Source organism: Chaetura pelagica, unplaced genomic scaffold (genome assembly GCF_000747805.2).
Source record: "Chaetura pelagica isolate M959 unplaced genomic scaffold, ChaPel_1.0 scaffold708, whole genome shotgun sequence".
Classification (NCBI taxonomy): domain Eukaryota; kingdom Metazoa; phylum Chordata; class Aves; order Apodiformes; family Apodidae; genus Chaetura; species Chaetura pelagica.
In genome coordinates this window covers 383,380-398,256 of record NW_009954405.1, presented here as the reverse complement: position 1 = coordinate 398,256, position 14,877 = coordinate 383,380, and the positions used below count along the sequence as shown (strand labels likewise).

General features: G+C 36.8%; 1 protein-coding gene across 1 annotated transcript in view; it reads left to right on the top strand.

Annotated features, from left to right (window-relative positions):
* The window catches only part of ARV1 (ARV1 homolog (S. cerevisiae)), a 10,719-nt gene extending 1,286 nt beyond the window's left edge, over nt 1–9,433 (top strand). The window contains exons 2-5 of the mRNA XM_010004236.1: nt 6,059–6,178; nt 6,699–6,852; nt 8,091–8,315; nt 9,327–9,433. Of these exons, the coding sequence (XP_010002538.1) occupies nt 6,059–6,178; nt 6,699–6,852; nt 8,091–8,315; nt 9,327–9,433 (606 nt within the window). The remainder of the gene's footprint in view (nt 1–6,058; nt 6,179–6,698; nt 6,853–8,090; nt 8,316–9,326) is intronic.
* The last annotated feature ends 5,444 nt before the right edge of the window (nt 9,434–14,877 follow it).

Sequence of the window (14,877 nt, the reverse complement as noted above, 5' to 3'; positions counted from 1 at the left end):
GGTACCTGCGTGTTCGAGGCGGCTCGGGCCTCTCCCTGCCCGCTCCGCCTCTCAGAGAGGTTGTTTTTTCCCCCAGTGTTTTCATAATGCTAAAATAACTTCCTTCTCTTTTAGGGTCTCCGCTGTTTTCTTGGAGACTTTGCAGCCACAGAAAAACAAACAAAATACAACAAAACAACAACAAAACAAACCTTTTAAAGTAGTATTTTCAACTATTTCTAAACTACTCTTTTCAGAGTTTTTGTGAGGTTTATGTAGGCTTGTCTCCAGTGGTTGTTAGTTTTGACCCTTTTTTTTTGCGTGTGTAAAAAATACTCAATCACTGAGCAGCCTTGGAGTTTGGGATTCTGGAATGGAGGGATCTGCAAATACATCTCTGCTAAGCCTTTGGTTTTGTCTGTGTTTGTGTTTCACAACATCCCGTCTGCTCCTTATAAAATTGGGAAACCTTGTGCTTGAAGCAATTGTTGAATACTTTGTATTCTGTAAGGAATTAGTTGTGCATCATTCAAGTTTTCTTTGTGGCAGTTTCCCCTGGTTTTGTAGCCCCTGGCATTTTGAGAATGTTAATAGAGGCTTGGTTAGTTTACTAACCATGAAGTTATAAATGTAATGTGACCAGAAGGCTTTGTATAAAAGGTGTGATGGATTCCTTTTCAACTTTGTAAGTTCTGAGTCATACAAGCATTTGTTAGATCAAAAATAAAGATCATAGGCAACCAGATCATAGAGGTCAGAGGCTAGTATGTATCTGGAGAAATTGTGGTTAGCTCAAGCTGAGGGATACACGTTATTCTGTTTTCAACAGGGCACTGTGAAAACAGGATAAGCATAAATTACTGATGATAGTAGAACTCGCATCCTTCTTTTCCCAGCCTAGCTGTCAGGTAAAATGGCTTGTTACTGTACAGCATAAGCCATCTGACAGTGTACAAAATATCTCTGCAGACATCTCAAAACTGGAGAGATCAGCACTTTTCTTAGGTAAAAGACAAACTAAGGGAGAAAGCATAAGGGAGAAAAAGTGAAAAGTACATAAGAAGATTGTACAGTGATACTTAAAGTGAGGCCAATGGATGTTGTGTAGATAATATTTGGGGTTGTTTTTTTTAAACCTTTGTGATACTTGTGTGTCATTCCCATTTGCAAGTAGTACATGAGAATAAAAGACGGTACATGGAACAATTGTTGCGTTGTTTTTAACATAAAGCATTTCTTTCTTTATTTTGGCCCAAGAACATTAGAAACAAGCAGAACATTGGCAAGATCATCACTGTTTTATACTGACCTAAAGATTTGCCCCATGCTAGTTTAAAGTTATCAATGATAAATTGATAAATCTGCATCTAAAAAGTCTTTGCCATTCTCAGAATGTTCCTGGTCATTCAACACCTGTTGGAACATCGTCCTGAGATGAAGATGCTAAATTCTTTCAACAACATCTTCTGTTTATTCCTACACGTGTTTACCTTTTCTGGGCTTGATATTCGGGCAGGAGATTTGAATTTGAATGCTTAAGCAAAATACCGTTCCTTTGTATTGTGTTAATCATCTGTTGAAGCAAAGAGCGGAGATTTTTCCAGAGACAAATACTCAAAACTTCTGTTAGGGAACATCTATTTCCAGCTCACAGTATTAGAGTGGAGTTTGGGAAATTCAGCCTAATTCATGGTGCTGTTTCACTTTAGTTCCTGCAGCATTTGTTATTGCTCTTCAGAGAATTAGAAGTTTCTTTGTGGTCCGTATTGTAATTTTAATGTGGGGAAATATTCAAGACCTCACAAGCATTAACGTCCACCCTAGAAATAAATTTGCAATGGATACTGAAGAAGCTACAGAAACCTTCTTCTGTCAGACATGGAAGTCTACTCAGTACCTTGAAATTCACTATAGAAAGATTTTGTCTTTTATTAAAAGTCGTGCAAGGTGGCTGACTACCACAAATTCTTCAAGTTTTTAACTTCTCTTTTAAAAAGGCCAGTTTCAGCAGAAGCTGAGCTTAGACCTCTGGTATTACACATTTCTTCCTTGACATTCACATTTGGTGAATTAACCTTTTTCTCATCCTGCATGTATCTTCCCATGAAAATGTGATTACAAGAAACAGATGGACTATGGTCCTTAAAAAGAACTTTAAAATGGGCAATAATATTCTGAAGAAATTCAGCTCCTCCAGGAGACATGTTCAGTATGCTTTGCCGTCAGTGTGGTAACTGAAGGTGGGGGGGGGGTGGGATGGGCTGTGCAGGTGTGTTCAGATTGCCTCCAACAAAGGTGACTTTTGGTGGTCACTTTGCAACTCATGGGTCTGGTTCTAGTCCTGTGCCATGAACATGCTGATATTTTCCCTATTCCCAACGAGAAGTGGTGGTGAAAGTAAGTCTAGGTGGTTCTTTATAGAGGAGATCTTTGTTAATTATTTTAAGATCCTTTAAACTTAAAGGATCTGCAAATAATACAGTACATCTTCACTGAATATATTACTAACCAACCATTAACAACAGTAGAGAAAAAAATACTGTTCAGGTAACATTGCCACTGTCGTCTTAATGCTAGAAGGGGAAAAAAAACAGATTGAGCTAACTTGGAATAAATTCTGCAGTCAAGTGCAAATAATGTGAAAGGAAATAAGCAAACTTGACTTACTAAAAAATAAAAGGAAAACTATGCCTTTTAAATTTAGTTTTAAGGTACATATATGTTGTTGTGGTTAAGTTTAAAAAATGTAAATTGTTCCAGATCCTAACAAAGGGGAATAAATTATTCATTGCAATATGTAGAGCTCAGTCAGGATTCCCCTTGTGTTTTGTAATAAGAAAGCCAAATTGCCTGAGCAGTGCACACTTAATTTAGCTTTTCTGCAATTAAAAAATAATTGAAATGCTCTTTTATTGCAGCAAGTCAGATAGACTGTAGATGCTTTGAATGCAAAGCATGTATGTGGTAAGGTAAAGAATCTATCAAGAGTACAAAGATCATCCTGGAAAAGAAAGTATGTTGTTTTTCTTATTTACATTACTCAGTCTACAGACAAACTCACTACTGGAAAAGGTATAATTCAGGAAAAATAAAGAAATATATTTTTACTGTTAGCTTTCTGAAATGGAATACATCTGAAACTGGGCTGCTTTGCTTTTCAGCCTGTTATGACTCTTAGCCACACGCCTAATAAAGAACCCATTCCTGAAAGCAGCACAGCTATTACATATTAATGTTTAAGGGTGCAACTGGGATTAAGGGCACACTTGCAAGATGATGTGTCCATGTTAGTTTGCCCTATGGACCTATGTTCATGTTGAAGCTATATAAATGTTGTTAAAATCTGCTGTATGTGTAGTCCAGCAAAAAAATTGTAGCTTAGTTTTGCCAAATTCCAAACCCTGGAGAAAGGAATACTAAAATGAGACTCTGTCACTGGTGTTTCTAATGACTAGAGAATTGCAAACATATTCCTGGTGTGGTTTTCATTGCATTTTTAGTTCAGAATACAGCTTGATTATTCAATCTATATTTTTGTTTTCTGTAGTGTTCTATGGCTTCCGCTACAAGAACATTTTTCCCTTCTATCGCCCCATCCAGAAATACTTAAGAAAATTATTTAGGTTTTAACGTTGAACAGAGCACTCTCAAATAGTCATTGGTGTGTACTTTAGGAACTTTGCCCTTCAGTGACAGCAAGTATTTTCTCAAATATTTGTGTACTGTATTGTATTTGGCATGTGTTTGTAAACTGTGTTCACAGTTGAGTATCTTTGATGAATAAAGGAGAGGTATGTTTTTGAGTAGTGTTCTCTAAAAGGCTGATAAACATACAGTCAGAATTAACATTTCAGTGCTTTTGTCTTAATACAACTCAGATGTTAGAACATGTTACTTCCCTTTGCATTGCTTTGATCAGAAATAATCTGATACACCACACTGTCAAGAACATGGTTGTACTGCCTTTGAATATTATTTTTTTTCTCCTTAAAGCTGTCTTTGCTAATTAAAAAAATAATTTAAAAAAATAATCAAGCCTATTTCTATGTTGTGAATAGTTTTTTTTGTTTGTTTGGTGATTTGTTGTTTTCCATTTTTTTCTTGGGTTTGTTTGTTTTTTAAACAACAGGCAAACATAACCAAATATTCCTAAAGATTTGATTAGTCAAACAGTTCTTAAACTAATATTGATTTAAATTGATTAGAATATTGAATACATTAATTGACATTAGGGGAGCATAGTATCTATTTGGATTCAGTGAGTCAGTATCAAACATTTGTAATTTTCCCTAAATTCACCAATTTAGAGGAAGACACGTACGTAAAATTTACAGTGTTCAGATTAACCTCTCTTTTCTGCAACATAACCTGTGTGCCTGGGTGAGAAAGCCAGAATATGGCTGGTCTTCTGTGATATGGCAGAGTGTTTTCCCTCTTTAAGTAACACAAGGGAAATAGGATTCTTAAATGTTTGGTGGTGATACCACAGAATCACAGAATCCTAGGGGTTGGAAGGGACCTTGAAAGATCATCTAGTCCAACCCCTCTGCCAGAGCTGAAATACTGAATTAAACATCATTCTGACAGCTGCAGAATTTGTGGTTGTGTCTGCCAGAAGCTGTGGAGCAGAAGACCCATTCTTATGGGTAACTCCACTATTTGTGGATTCTTTCATAGCAGTCTCCTTATATATCTGCAGTAGCATTTCTGTGTCATTGGTTTTGTCTGCAAGGTTGGTTTGATATATTTCAATTGTCTAAAATTCATGTCAGACAACAGTGACAATTTTTCAATACCTCTTAATTGCAAGTTTTTTGATTGCTGTTTGGTTGGGACCCTCTACTTGAAAAGGTCATTCTTTACTCTTCTCATATTTTTCACTGTGGTTAAAAAATGTACTGTTGTAGAAAAATCTGAAGATACAATAAATCCTGTGGTACGTAGGATATCCTTCATCTAACTTTTGTGACATCCATTGTGTTCAAGGATAATCTTTTATATATGCTTGTCCAGTGCTGGTGTGAGTAAGCCTATTAAAAGAATTTGAGTTTTCCTGTGCTACGTCAAGCAAGAGATTTGACATGTAAATTGCCACCTATAAGAATATCATTCGTTATTTCCCTGTACAGAGAAATGAAGCAAGACACTGCCTTTAATTATGGTTGCAATTTCTTCTTTCACTCTATTAAATCCTGTAGCTGTGGTTGGCTGTTAATTACGTCCTTTCTCCCATCTTGCTTACTTTTATTTTAGACCTATCAAATTGTTTGTTCATTGAGCCAATTCTTTAATTCATTACCTCAAACTTGTGTGCTGTCGTGTATTTTCTTTTTGACTCCAAATGCTTTGCTGGGCGTTTTTCTTGAGTTGGACTAAGAAACACTGATTAGAACATTCCTTAGATACTCTATTCAACTTGTGCATTTGTTAGGATGTTGTTCTTAGTTTGAGTGTTGGACTTTTGAGTCAATCTGCTAGTAACATTTTGCATTCTCAAATTCTCCAGTAATAATTCTGGTAAATAGCAAGGCAAAGTTAACTTTGGACACGATGAATCCCTATAAAATTGAAAAAAACCTTTTTGTATTTCCTGGGAATTTGTCATGGGTGTATGTTGTCTAATGCTGCATTTTTTACTATTACAGCATTCCGGAAAATTGTGTACATAGATTTCCATTCTGACAGTGCATAGCTGTGCACTCATTGAAATGCAAATAGAGATTGTTTCTATGACAGTTGTACTCAGAGCATGGCAGCTGATACTGGTGCATTTCTTAAGTCTTGGGAAGGTATTTTGGTTTTTTGCATCTACAGTTTATTATCAGTGTTAATCTGAAGCCTGTAAAAATCGATTATGTATCTTTCTGTTTTATAAGGGAAGTCTGTGTCAACTGTAGTGTCAGGGGAGGGGGAGCAATTTTTCTGGATGAATAAAAAAACTATTGAAATTTGATAGACTAATAAATATTGAGTAGCTAATTTGGATTTATGCAACTCTGCTAAGATTAGAGGAACATTATATGAACTCTTGATTTCCTTTCTTCTTTTTTCCTAATTCTTTTTATTTTGTGACTTTCAGAAATCCTGCCAGAAACCTGTGGACAAATATATTGAGTATGATCCTGTTATCATATTGATTAATGCTGTTTTATGCAAAGCACAAGCATACAGGCACATTCTTTTCAATACAAAGATAAATGTAAGTTGCTATCACCCTGCTCTGTGGCTTTTTTTTGTTAAATATATATTTAGATTTAGTAATTTTTTGTAATAGTTGCAAAATTTTAGAGACTTTTCTTCTCCTGCCCTTTCAGAGGTTCCAGCAAGCTGAACCAATTATATCATTAATATAACACAGGAAAATCTCGAACTCCAGCTATAACTAAGAAAGTTACTGTCTCCACAGTAGTGATCCCACAATACTAGCAAATACAGGAGTTATCTTAAATGTTAAAAAAAGCAAATGTACAGAACTGTTCATGCAGTTTTTTACACCCTTTAATTTGCCTGTCATGTTAATTGATGTTGAAAGGATGATGTGCTAAACTAGCGTCGCAACAGAAGAAATTTGCTTATATTCTAAACAAAAAACCCCCAACAACCCTATATAGCTTGTTTATTTAGAGATGTTGAGAAGTATTTTAGATAGCAAATTCTTAGTAATGCTTTAATTTATGCTGATTTAATACTAATTCTTTTATTATTCTTTTATTCACCAGATTCATGGAAAGCTCTATATATTTTGTTTGCTCTGCGAAGCTTATGTCAGGTGGTTGCAACTACAGGATTCAAGCCAAAATATAGATCCTGATGACTTAATAAGATATGCCAAGGAATGGGATTTTTATCGAATGTTTGGTATAGCTTCTTTAGGTAAGATCTATTACTAGTTCATGTTACTGTCTACTGTTGAGCACTGAATAACTTCATGAGTCTTTCAACAAGGCTGTATTGCAAAAATTAATACCAAATGGATGATATTAACCCAGTAGGGTTAAAAACTATACACATACTTTCTAGTTTGCCTTCATTTAATGCAAATGCGTATTTTAATCCCGGTTACAGTTCAGGCTGATGTGATCAGCATTAAATAGCAAAACACTGAAAAGTGTCTATATTCGGAAATCTTTGTCTGAATCCATTTGCACAGTTTGAAGACCAACATAGAGCTGAGCCTTATTCCATATTTCATGTTGACATCAAGGTTTATTATTCATTAAGGTGATACAACATTAAGGATGATCCTTAAATAGAAAATAATTGGGAAAAGCTGTATCTGGGTTGTGTTTTTTTTTAATGAATACACAAAAATACAGAGCAGTGTCATCACTGGTAAAGACTAAATACTTCTGTGATCTAAAACAGTGTTTGAAGGCACGTTATGTTTTTTGTTTTAATTAGGTTTATACTGCTATTCTCATACCTTTTCTGGTGTTAGTGTTTAAAAACTAGTATTTTCCTTAGACATTCAGAGTTTAACTTAAGTAATTTGCTGTCTAATGTTGCTCTATGTAGGTTTTCATAACATGCCAGTAAAAATGCTGGAACTCATTGTTCAGCAGTAATTCATCTACTACAGTTGACGTGAGAGTTGCTTTGACATCTGCATTAATTCCAGTCTTACGCAGAGACACAGTGTCAGTAAAAGTGTAATAGCTCAATGATGTTTTCTCTTGAGTGTTCTTTCTCATGCTGGATAGAAAGGGTTCTTTGCTGGTGACCTTTTCAAAGGAGACAAGTATTGACTTTGTCTTACAGGCTGACAGCTAAAAAAACCCTCTTCTTTTGTTAAATAGGAAAAGTGAGGTGGTTCTTATGCTAAATTTCCTGTGCTGCTTGGTGTCAGAAATAATGAGTATGACAATCCTACAGGCAGAATTCTGTGATGGCAATATTCTGAATGTCATGATACATAATAGTTTAAGTGGTAGCAATATTTACCTATTAAGATGAACACAGGAGATGGAGGATGTGTTCATATTTGCATATGTCTTCTAAATAGCAGTGGTTCAGTTGCATCTGGGACATGTAATTTCATTGAAATTCATCAAAAAAAGGCCTTGATTTTCACTCTTCATTCTCTCTTTCCAACTCCTTTTATTTCCTCTTAGAACAAACTTCATTTTTGGTTGGCATTTTTATTACCTTATGGTGGATGAGACCTGAGATGCTGAAGACAAAGTCTGAATTCATTTTACTTCTCAAAGCACTGCTGTTGTCCAGCTATGGAAAACTTTTGCTAATTCCAGCTGTAATTTGGGAACATGACTACACACCTTTGTGCCTTGCATTTATAAAAGTGTTTGTCTTGATATCAAACTCTCAGGCAATTAGAGGTAAGCTTTTGCTTTTTTATTACTACATTACTTCTATAGAATGTGTGTGAGAATGCAGCTGTTATAGAATTCGTTATTATTGTTGTAATATTCTTTTACTCAGTGTTAGATATGTGACTGGAATAGCTCTGGCTTAAGACTGTTATTTAGACTTTAATAAAGAGTGAATGAAACAAAACACTTTATTAAAAAAGAAAAAGCATCTCTTATCTCACTGTCATCTTTTTGTATATACTGTATTATATCCATCAGATCCATTGGTTAGAATTTGAGACAACTCATCATGGATTATTGAAACATAAAGCAGAGTTCTTTGTGTGTCCAGAAAGTGAAAATTATTTTTTTGCAAGGCTTTGGAATGCAGACTTTTAACAGATTTGTGTGATTTCTTATACATACAAGGGCAAGGGAGGTGATTCTCCCCCTCTGATCTGCTCTTGTGAGACTGCACCTAGAATACTGTGTACAACTCTGGAGCCCTCAGCACGGGAAAGATATAGACCTGTTGGAGAGGGTCCAGAGAAGGGCCATGAAGATGATCAAAGTGCTGTAGCACCTCTAACTGTGAAGACAGGCTGAGGGAGTTTTGGCTATTCAGCCTGGAGAAGAGAAGGCTCTGGGGAGACCTTACAGCTGCCTTCCAATACCTGAAGGGGCTACAGGAAAGCTGGGGAGGGACTTTTCACCAGAGAGGGTAGGGCTAGGACAAGGGGTAGTGGATTTAAACTGAAAGAGGGTAGATTTAGGTTAGACATCAGGAAGAAATTTTTCACCATGAGGGTAGTAAGGCACTAGAATAGGTTGTCTAGGGAGGTTGTGGAAGTCCCCTCCCTGGAGGTTCATGGCCAGGTGAGATGAGGCTTTGTGCAGCCTGTTCTAGTGTGAGGTGTCCCTGCTTATAGCAGGAGGGTTGGAACTTGATCTTTCAGATCCCTACCAACCTTAACCATTCTGTGATTCTGTGATCTTTCTAAATGGCTAGTGATACATTTGTTCTGCTTTCTTTTGCAGTTACATTGAACTTGAACCGTGTGTTCCCTTGGTTGGCCATCTTCTTTGGATTATTTTTGGAAAATGGTGTGGTCTGCTTGTTCCAGAAAATGGGATTGGATGTTTGAAATGTCAGCCCAGATCTGAAGAAATATCAACAACATGATGATCATTTTCTAAGAATGATCTCTGCCAGCAGGCTCCAAAGATGATAGATAAAAAAACGAGTGTTGAGTGTAGGCAGTTTTAGGATGACTTAAAATGAGACACTTCAGATGTTTGGCTTTTTAATGTTGTGAGCCATAAAACTTCAGTCTTAGCTTGTTTATTTTCCCATTCAAAAATATGAATGTGTCACTATCCTAACAGCTTTATAAATCTGGCTGCATAACTATGGCTGTCCCAAAAAGGGTACACAAAAAAAAAAAAAAAATCACTGCTACCAGTCACTGCATTTTGGCAGAAAGAGGAGGATGAACTGTTCCCTTAAGAGGAAGTAAGAGTCAGTGGAAAAATGGAAAAGCCAAAATTTGTATTTCTGCAAAAACAGATTTTCAAGAGAAGTGATCACGTGCAAACAGTTTATGAGGGAAAAGGCAAGAGTAAAACTAGAGTGGGAAAACTAAGTTGCACTTTCTGGAAGGTTTATGTAACAATCCAAAATAATAAAATATCTAATTCTAGAGTAGCCTCTAGGTTCTATAGTTTTAACTGGCTTGGAGTTTTATGTGATCTTATAAATGCTGCTACTTTGTTCTGAAAGCTGCCGAGAGAGTGAAAGGACTCTGATCCGCAGCATACGCCCTGTTTGGGATACGGCTGCTTCTGCCGCTGATGTGCAGCCACATGTCCTGCATCCAGCATCACCTGCAGCAGGGTGAGAGGAAGCTAAAAGTGAGGCATGAGGCTGCTCAGCCATAGACAATTACTTGTTAAAAAAAGTACAAAACCAAAAACCAAAACATGTTTGGGCTTAAACTAGTGAAGAAACATTCCTAGAAGATCTGCATCTTTTTCCCCAGCAGGCAAAGACGACTACAAGGCCCACAAAGAAACTGTGAATCAGTTTTCACAAGACAGTTGTTAGGACATTAACCTACTTCTTTGTGCAGACCAGTTTTCAGTATGTTCCTGCCAAGTTTAATTCTCCTGCTTCAGTTCTGGAAGGTCTATATTTATAAGTACCTATATAGATATACATATATACCTATCTGTGTTTTTCAAAATGCATCAAATAATGTTTTGAAACAGCTTCAAGGTAATTCCAAACAGGATTAGAGTAAATCTAGATTATGACCACAGAAGATATGACACATTTGTCTGCAACTGCCCATGCTACAGTAAGATACTTGGCCAGAAAAGCAAATGGTTGCTTTTTGTTTTAATAGGTCAGAGGCTGAAACCACTCATGCCGTTTGTGTTTCACTTTACGACTTTTTGAGCATGTAGAGAAGGAAAAAAAAAAAAAAAAAAAAAAAAAAGATGAGCAATTCCAAACAGGATTAGAGTAAATCTAGATTATGACCACAGAAGATATGACACATTTGTCTGCAACTGCCCATGCTACAGTAAGATACTTGGCCAGAAAAGCAAATGGTTGCTTTTTGTTTTAATAGGTCAGAGGCTGAAACCACTCATGCCGTTTGTGTTTCACTTTACGACTTTTTGAGCATGTAGAGAAGGAAAAAAAAAAAAAAAAAAAAAAAAGATGAGCAGCAGCTTTGTTGGCAACGTAGTATCTAGTACATGCTTTGCGTGCAATTAGTTCTGGGGAGATACTCCGCCCGCAAAAGCTTGTTTAAAAACACTATGTTGCCAAAGGTGCTTTGTGTAACTCTCATCATCCTCCCACGACAGCAGCACACAGGTTGCAACAGAGCCTGCATGTTGAGAAGGTACAAAGGGAAAGAGCAGTAGATTTTTTTTCAGAGTGTCAAGGATGCTCGTCTGGGTTGCTTTTGTTTTTCTCCTTCACCTTCTGCCTTGAGTTTAAGAGGGACTGAAGTTGTGCTGCAACAGAGAGGGTGACAGAAGAATATGCACTAGGAAAATGCTGGTTTCTGCTGAGCCAAACCGTGTTTGGTATTGTACCTGTCATCTGGCTTTTACCCAGCTCTTTATTCATCTTAATACAACATGAGCATTGCAGCTGAAGTTTCTCATCACTTTTTATGTCCCTCTTTGAGGAAGAGCACATTCTTTCTACTGCCAGTTTCATTTTTCTAATGATGTAACAACAGTATTTTGGTTTGTTTCTCTTAGGTTATCTTTTTTAATTCATCTTGAGTGTCATGTTTATACACAAAATGTTGGGGGTTTTTTTCAGAAATTTCTGCCTTGTCTGCTCTGGCACTGGTTTCAGTCTGAAGGCTGAGTAGAGCACATGTAAGTGTGACTAATGCAAGGGAAAGATTTTTGTGTTACATGTAATGTAAATATTACCTGTTCAGCAACAAATTTGTAAATACAATGTACATACATTTTATTTGAGAACAGTTTTCTTAAAGTTTTTTATTAAAAAAAAATACTTCTGGACATATTCTGAGTTTTGTTCAGAGGACCTAGAATGGACATGAACACATTCCAAAAGAAGAAATGCTCATCTGTTGTGTCCCATCTGCTAATAGCATCAGTTACACACTCTGAAATGCTGCAAGGATCCATCCAACTTTGAGGATGGAGAAGAAAATGAAGAGCAATGGAATGAAAGCAGGTGGTGTACAGGTTTTTAGTCTACAGAGGCAGCATTACTGTTTAATTATGTAGGACTTTCTGCCTTGTGTGGTTTTATGGCTACTCATCTATCGGAAACAATATGACAAGTGCACTAATATTTCATAAATCTAGGAGAACTCAAAGATGCCCTCTGTGTGTGTGGGCAGGTGTGTGTGCATTTTTTATACCTTTGGAAAAGGGTTTCATATGGTGTTTGAGAGAACCTAGCCTATTTTATGGCCTTGCCTGTTTGAAATAGTCATCTCTCCCATGCTTTTATTCCTTTTTGTCCTTTGAGCTCCTCTTCTTTCATCAACTCTTTGTAATGCAATAGTTATGTTCTGGAAGATGTATGACAAATACCACACCCTTTCTAGGTATCTTCAGTTGCTTCCTTAACTTATTGAAAAGGATGTACTTGGGTTAAAAATGTAACAGCTTGCAAATGAACCCCTGTAAACTCTTTGCTTTTCTTGGAATCAAAAGGGTTTTATCATGGCCTATAAGAAATTTGTGAGCCTATGCAGCAACTTCCAGAATTCTGTTGGATGAAATGCACAGAAGAACCAGTGCTGTTATTCAGACTTGGGCTGAGTAATGTCTTAGCGCTTGCACAGTGGGAGCTGGGAACTTTAACTGGGTCCATAGGTCAGGTAAGAAGTATTTAGAAACTACTCTATCCAAAACTGGAGAATTACAAGGTAAGCTAGATAGGGTTAGAGGATAATGTAGGCGCCAGGAAGACTGCTACAAAATTAAAGAGTTGAGAAGACAATATAAACAAGATAGAATCTCAAGAAAAATTAATATGTAAGAAACAATGCAGTGTAGATCAGTATGAGTCTATGATTAAGCAAATACATGAACACCCTACATTTTCAAAGGATAAACTTGAAGGAAGAATATTATTTGTTATAGACATTTTTTTAATAGTCTCAGTGATAATGTGAAATGGCAAAGGATGTTTTCCAAACAGTGAAGTCTGTGAGTTTCTCTAGAAAAGTCACTGGTCACCTCATTAGTGGTTTGCACTCCATCTTTGAAAATACACTTTTATGAGCAGAATTACCAGTTCTACAGAGAATTAGTCACTCTGAATAGTAAGAGCTGTGCAACAGCAGAGCCTGTCCCCTCGTTCTGCAATAGTGTGTGTTGCATTAGGTTTTGCTGGTGGTTGCAAGAGCTACTACCCTTGTGACCTCTTGCAAGTTCAGACAAGCGAGTCTTTACTTCCATGTCAAGTTGTATCTCAGGCATATGAACTGCCGTTTGTTAGCCCAGTCTTCACCGAACTGAAAGTAAAATGGGACATCTGCACTAGAAAACTATTAGCAGCTGATTTCTCATAAAACAAGAAAGCCGTTGTTTTTCAGGATCTTGCATGTTTTTGCAATCCATGAGCTCTCCCCCGGCTGGGTAGTGCTAAGCCCCACAGTGCCATCTGGAGTTAAGAAGTAAAGCACTATTGTTTCCAAAGCTGGAAGGAACATAAAAGCACCATTAAGTACATATGCTTTGATCGATTTTTGCTTTGTAAAATCACAAATCCAAGCTTTTAAAATTAACATTAAGTTTGGAGAACTGATTTGAGTTAGTGATGAAAAACAAGTCACAAAATACTTGTTTTGGTGACTTGGTATCAAGGTCAATTCAATATATGCACCATAAAAGCTATAAAATGCAAATTATTTTAGCACAGCATCTCTTTGTTTAAGAGATAAATAGTCCTGCAAGCTGGAGTTATTCTGAATAGCCCCGCTGAGCTCAGAAAATCCATGTGGCAAAAGACATAGTGAATGCATTCCTCTGCTGCTAAAATCCAATTTTGTTGCTGAATTAATTGGAAATCCAGGTTGCTGCACTACGTATTTGCAGGAAGGTGTATATAACAAGATTCCTGTTTTCTCTCCTACCTCTTATAATGCTGTTTTGACCTTCTTAGTCTTTCCAATAACGCTTACTATATTACTGAGGTGGCTAGAAAGAAGATCTGAACATGAGGAGCTTTATAAAATCTTTTTCCTAAACGTGATCTGCTGTCCTAGATTTGTAAAGCTCTTTTGAGCCCTGTATAAATAAATGGGAGGTCTGCAAAGCAGTTAGGAAGCACTGCCAATGATGCTTTAATTCCTAATGATCATTAGGATAAAATGTATTATTTGGTTTGTGTTTCTTTTTCCTGAATAAAAATGTGTTTTAAGTTCCTTTACATAGTAGCAGAAGAGTGTAAACTCACACAGTTTTCACGTGGACTGGCTGCTGCAGAAAGAAATCCAGATGACCCCCGTAATTTCTTGTAATTTCTAACCATAATCCTGAGTACATTTTTAGGCAAAAGAACTGTTGTCCATGAAGCTGCAGAGAAGTGCCTGCCATAGCTAGCTGAGGAGAGGAGACCTGAATTAAGACCTGAATCCTAATCCTGGATATAAGACCAACTACTGCTGTGACCTTGTGCAAGTCAAATATGTGGCTGCACAAAATGATTGTACCTCCACCATCACAGGATTTCGGGGAGGATTACTATGTTCATGTCTGCTTAAAAAGATGAAAAGCATTAAGTCCTCTCAGCTGTAGGTTGTTGGGAGTCAGTCAGCACCATTTATGTCAGATACTGAAACAGGCATGCCAGGAGCCAGAGCATGTGAATGTTAAAGGTTACATGTTTAAAGAAGTCTTCTTTGTTATGTTAAAAGAAACTTTGATTCTGACCCTTGGTGTCATACAATTCTGTAATTCTGAAGAGTTTTATGGGTGCCTACAGCAAATCATTAATCCCTCATAATGAATTTTAAGTTACTGCAGCTGCTGTGTGCCAAAATAAATCTAAACTTGGTTTAAAAATGGGGCGGGGGGG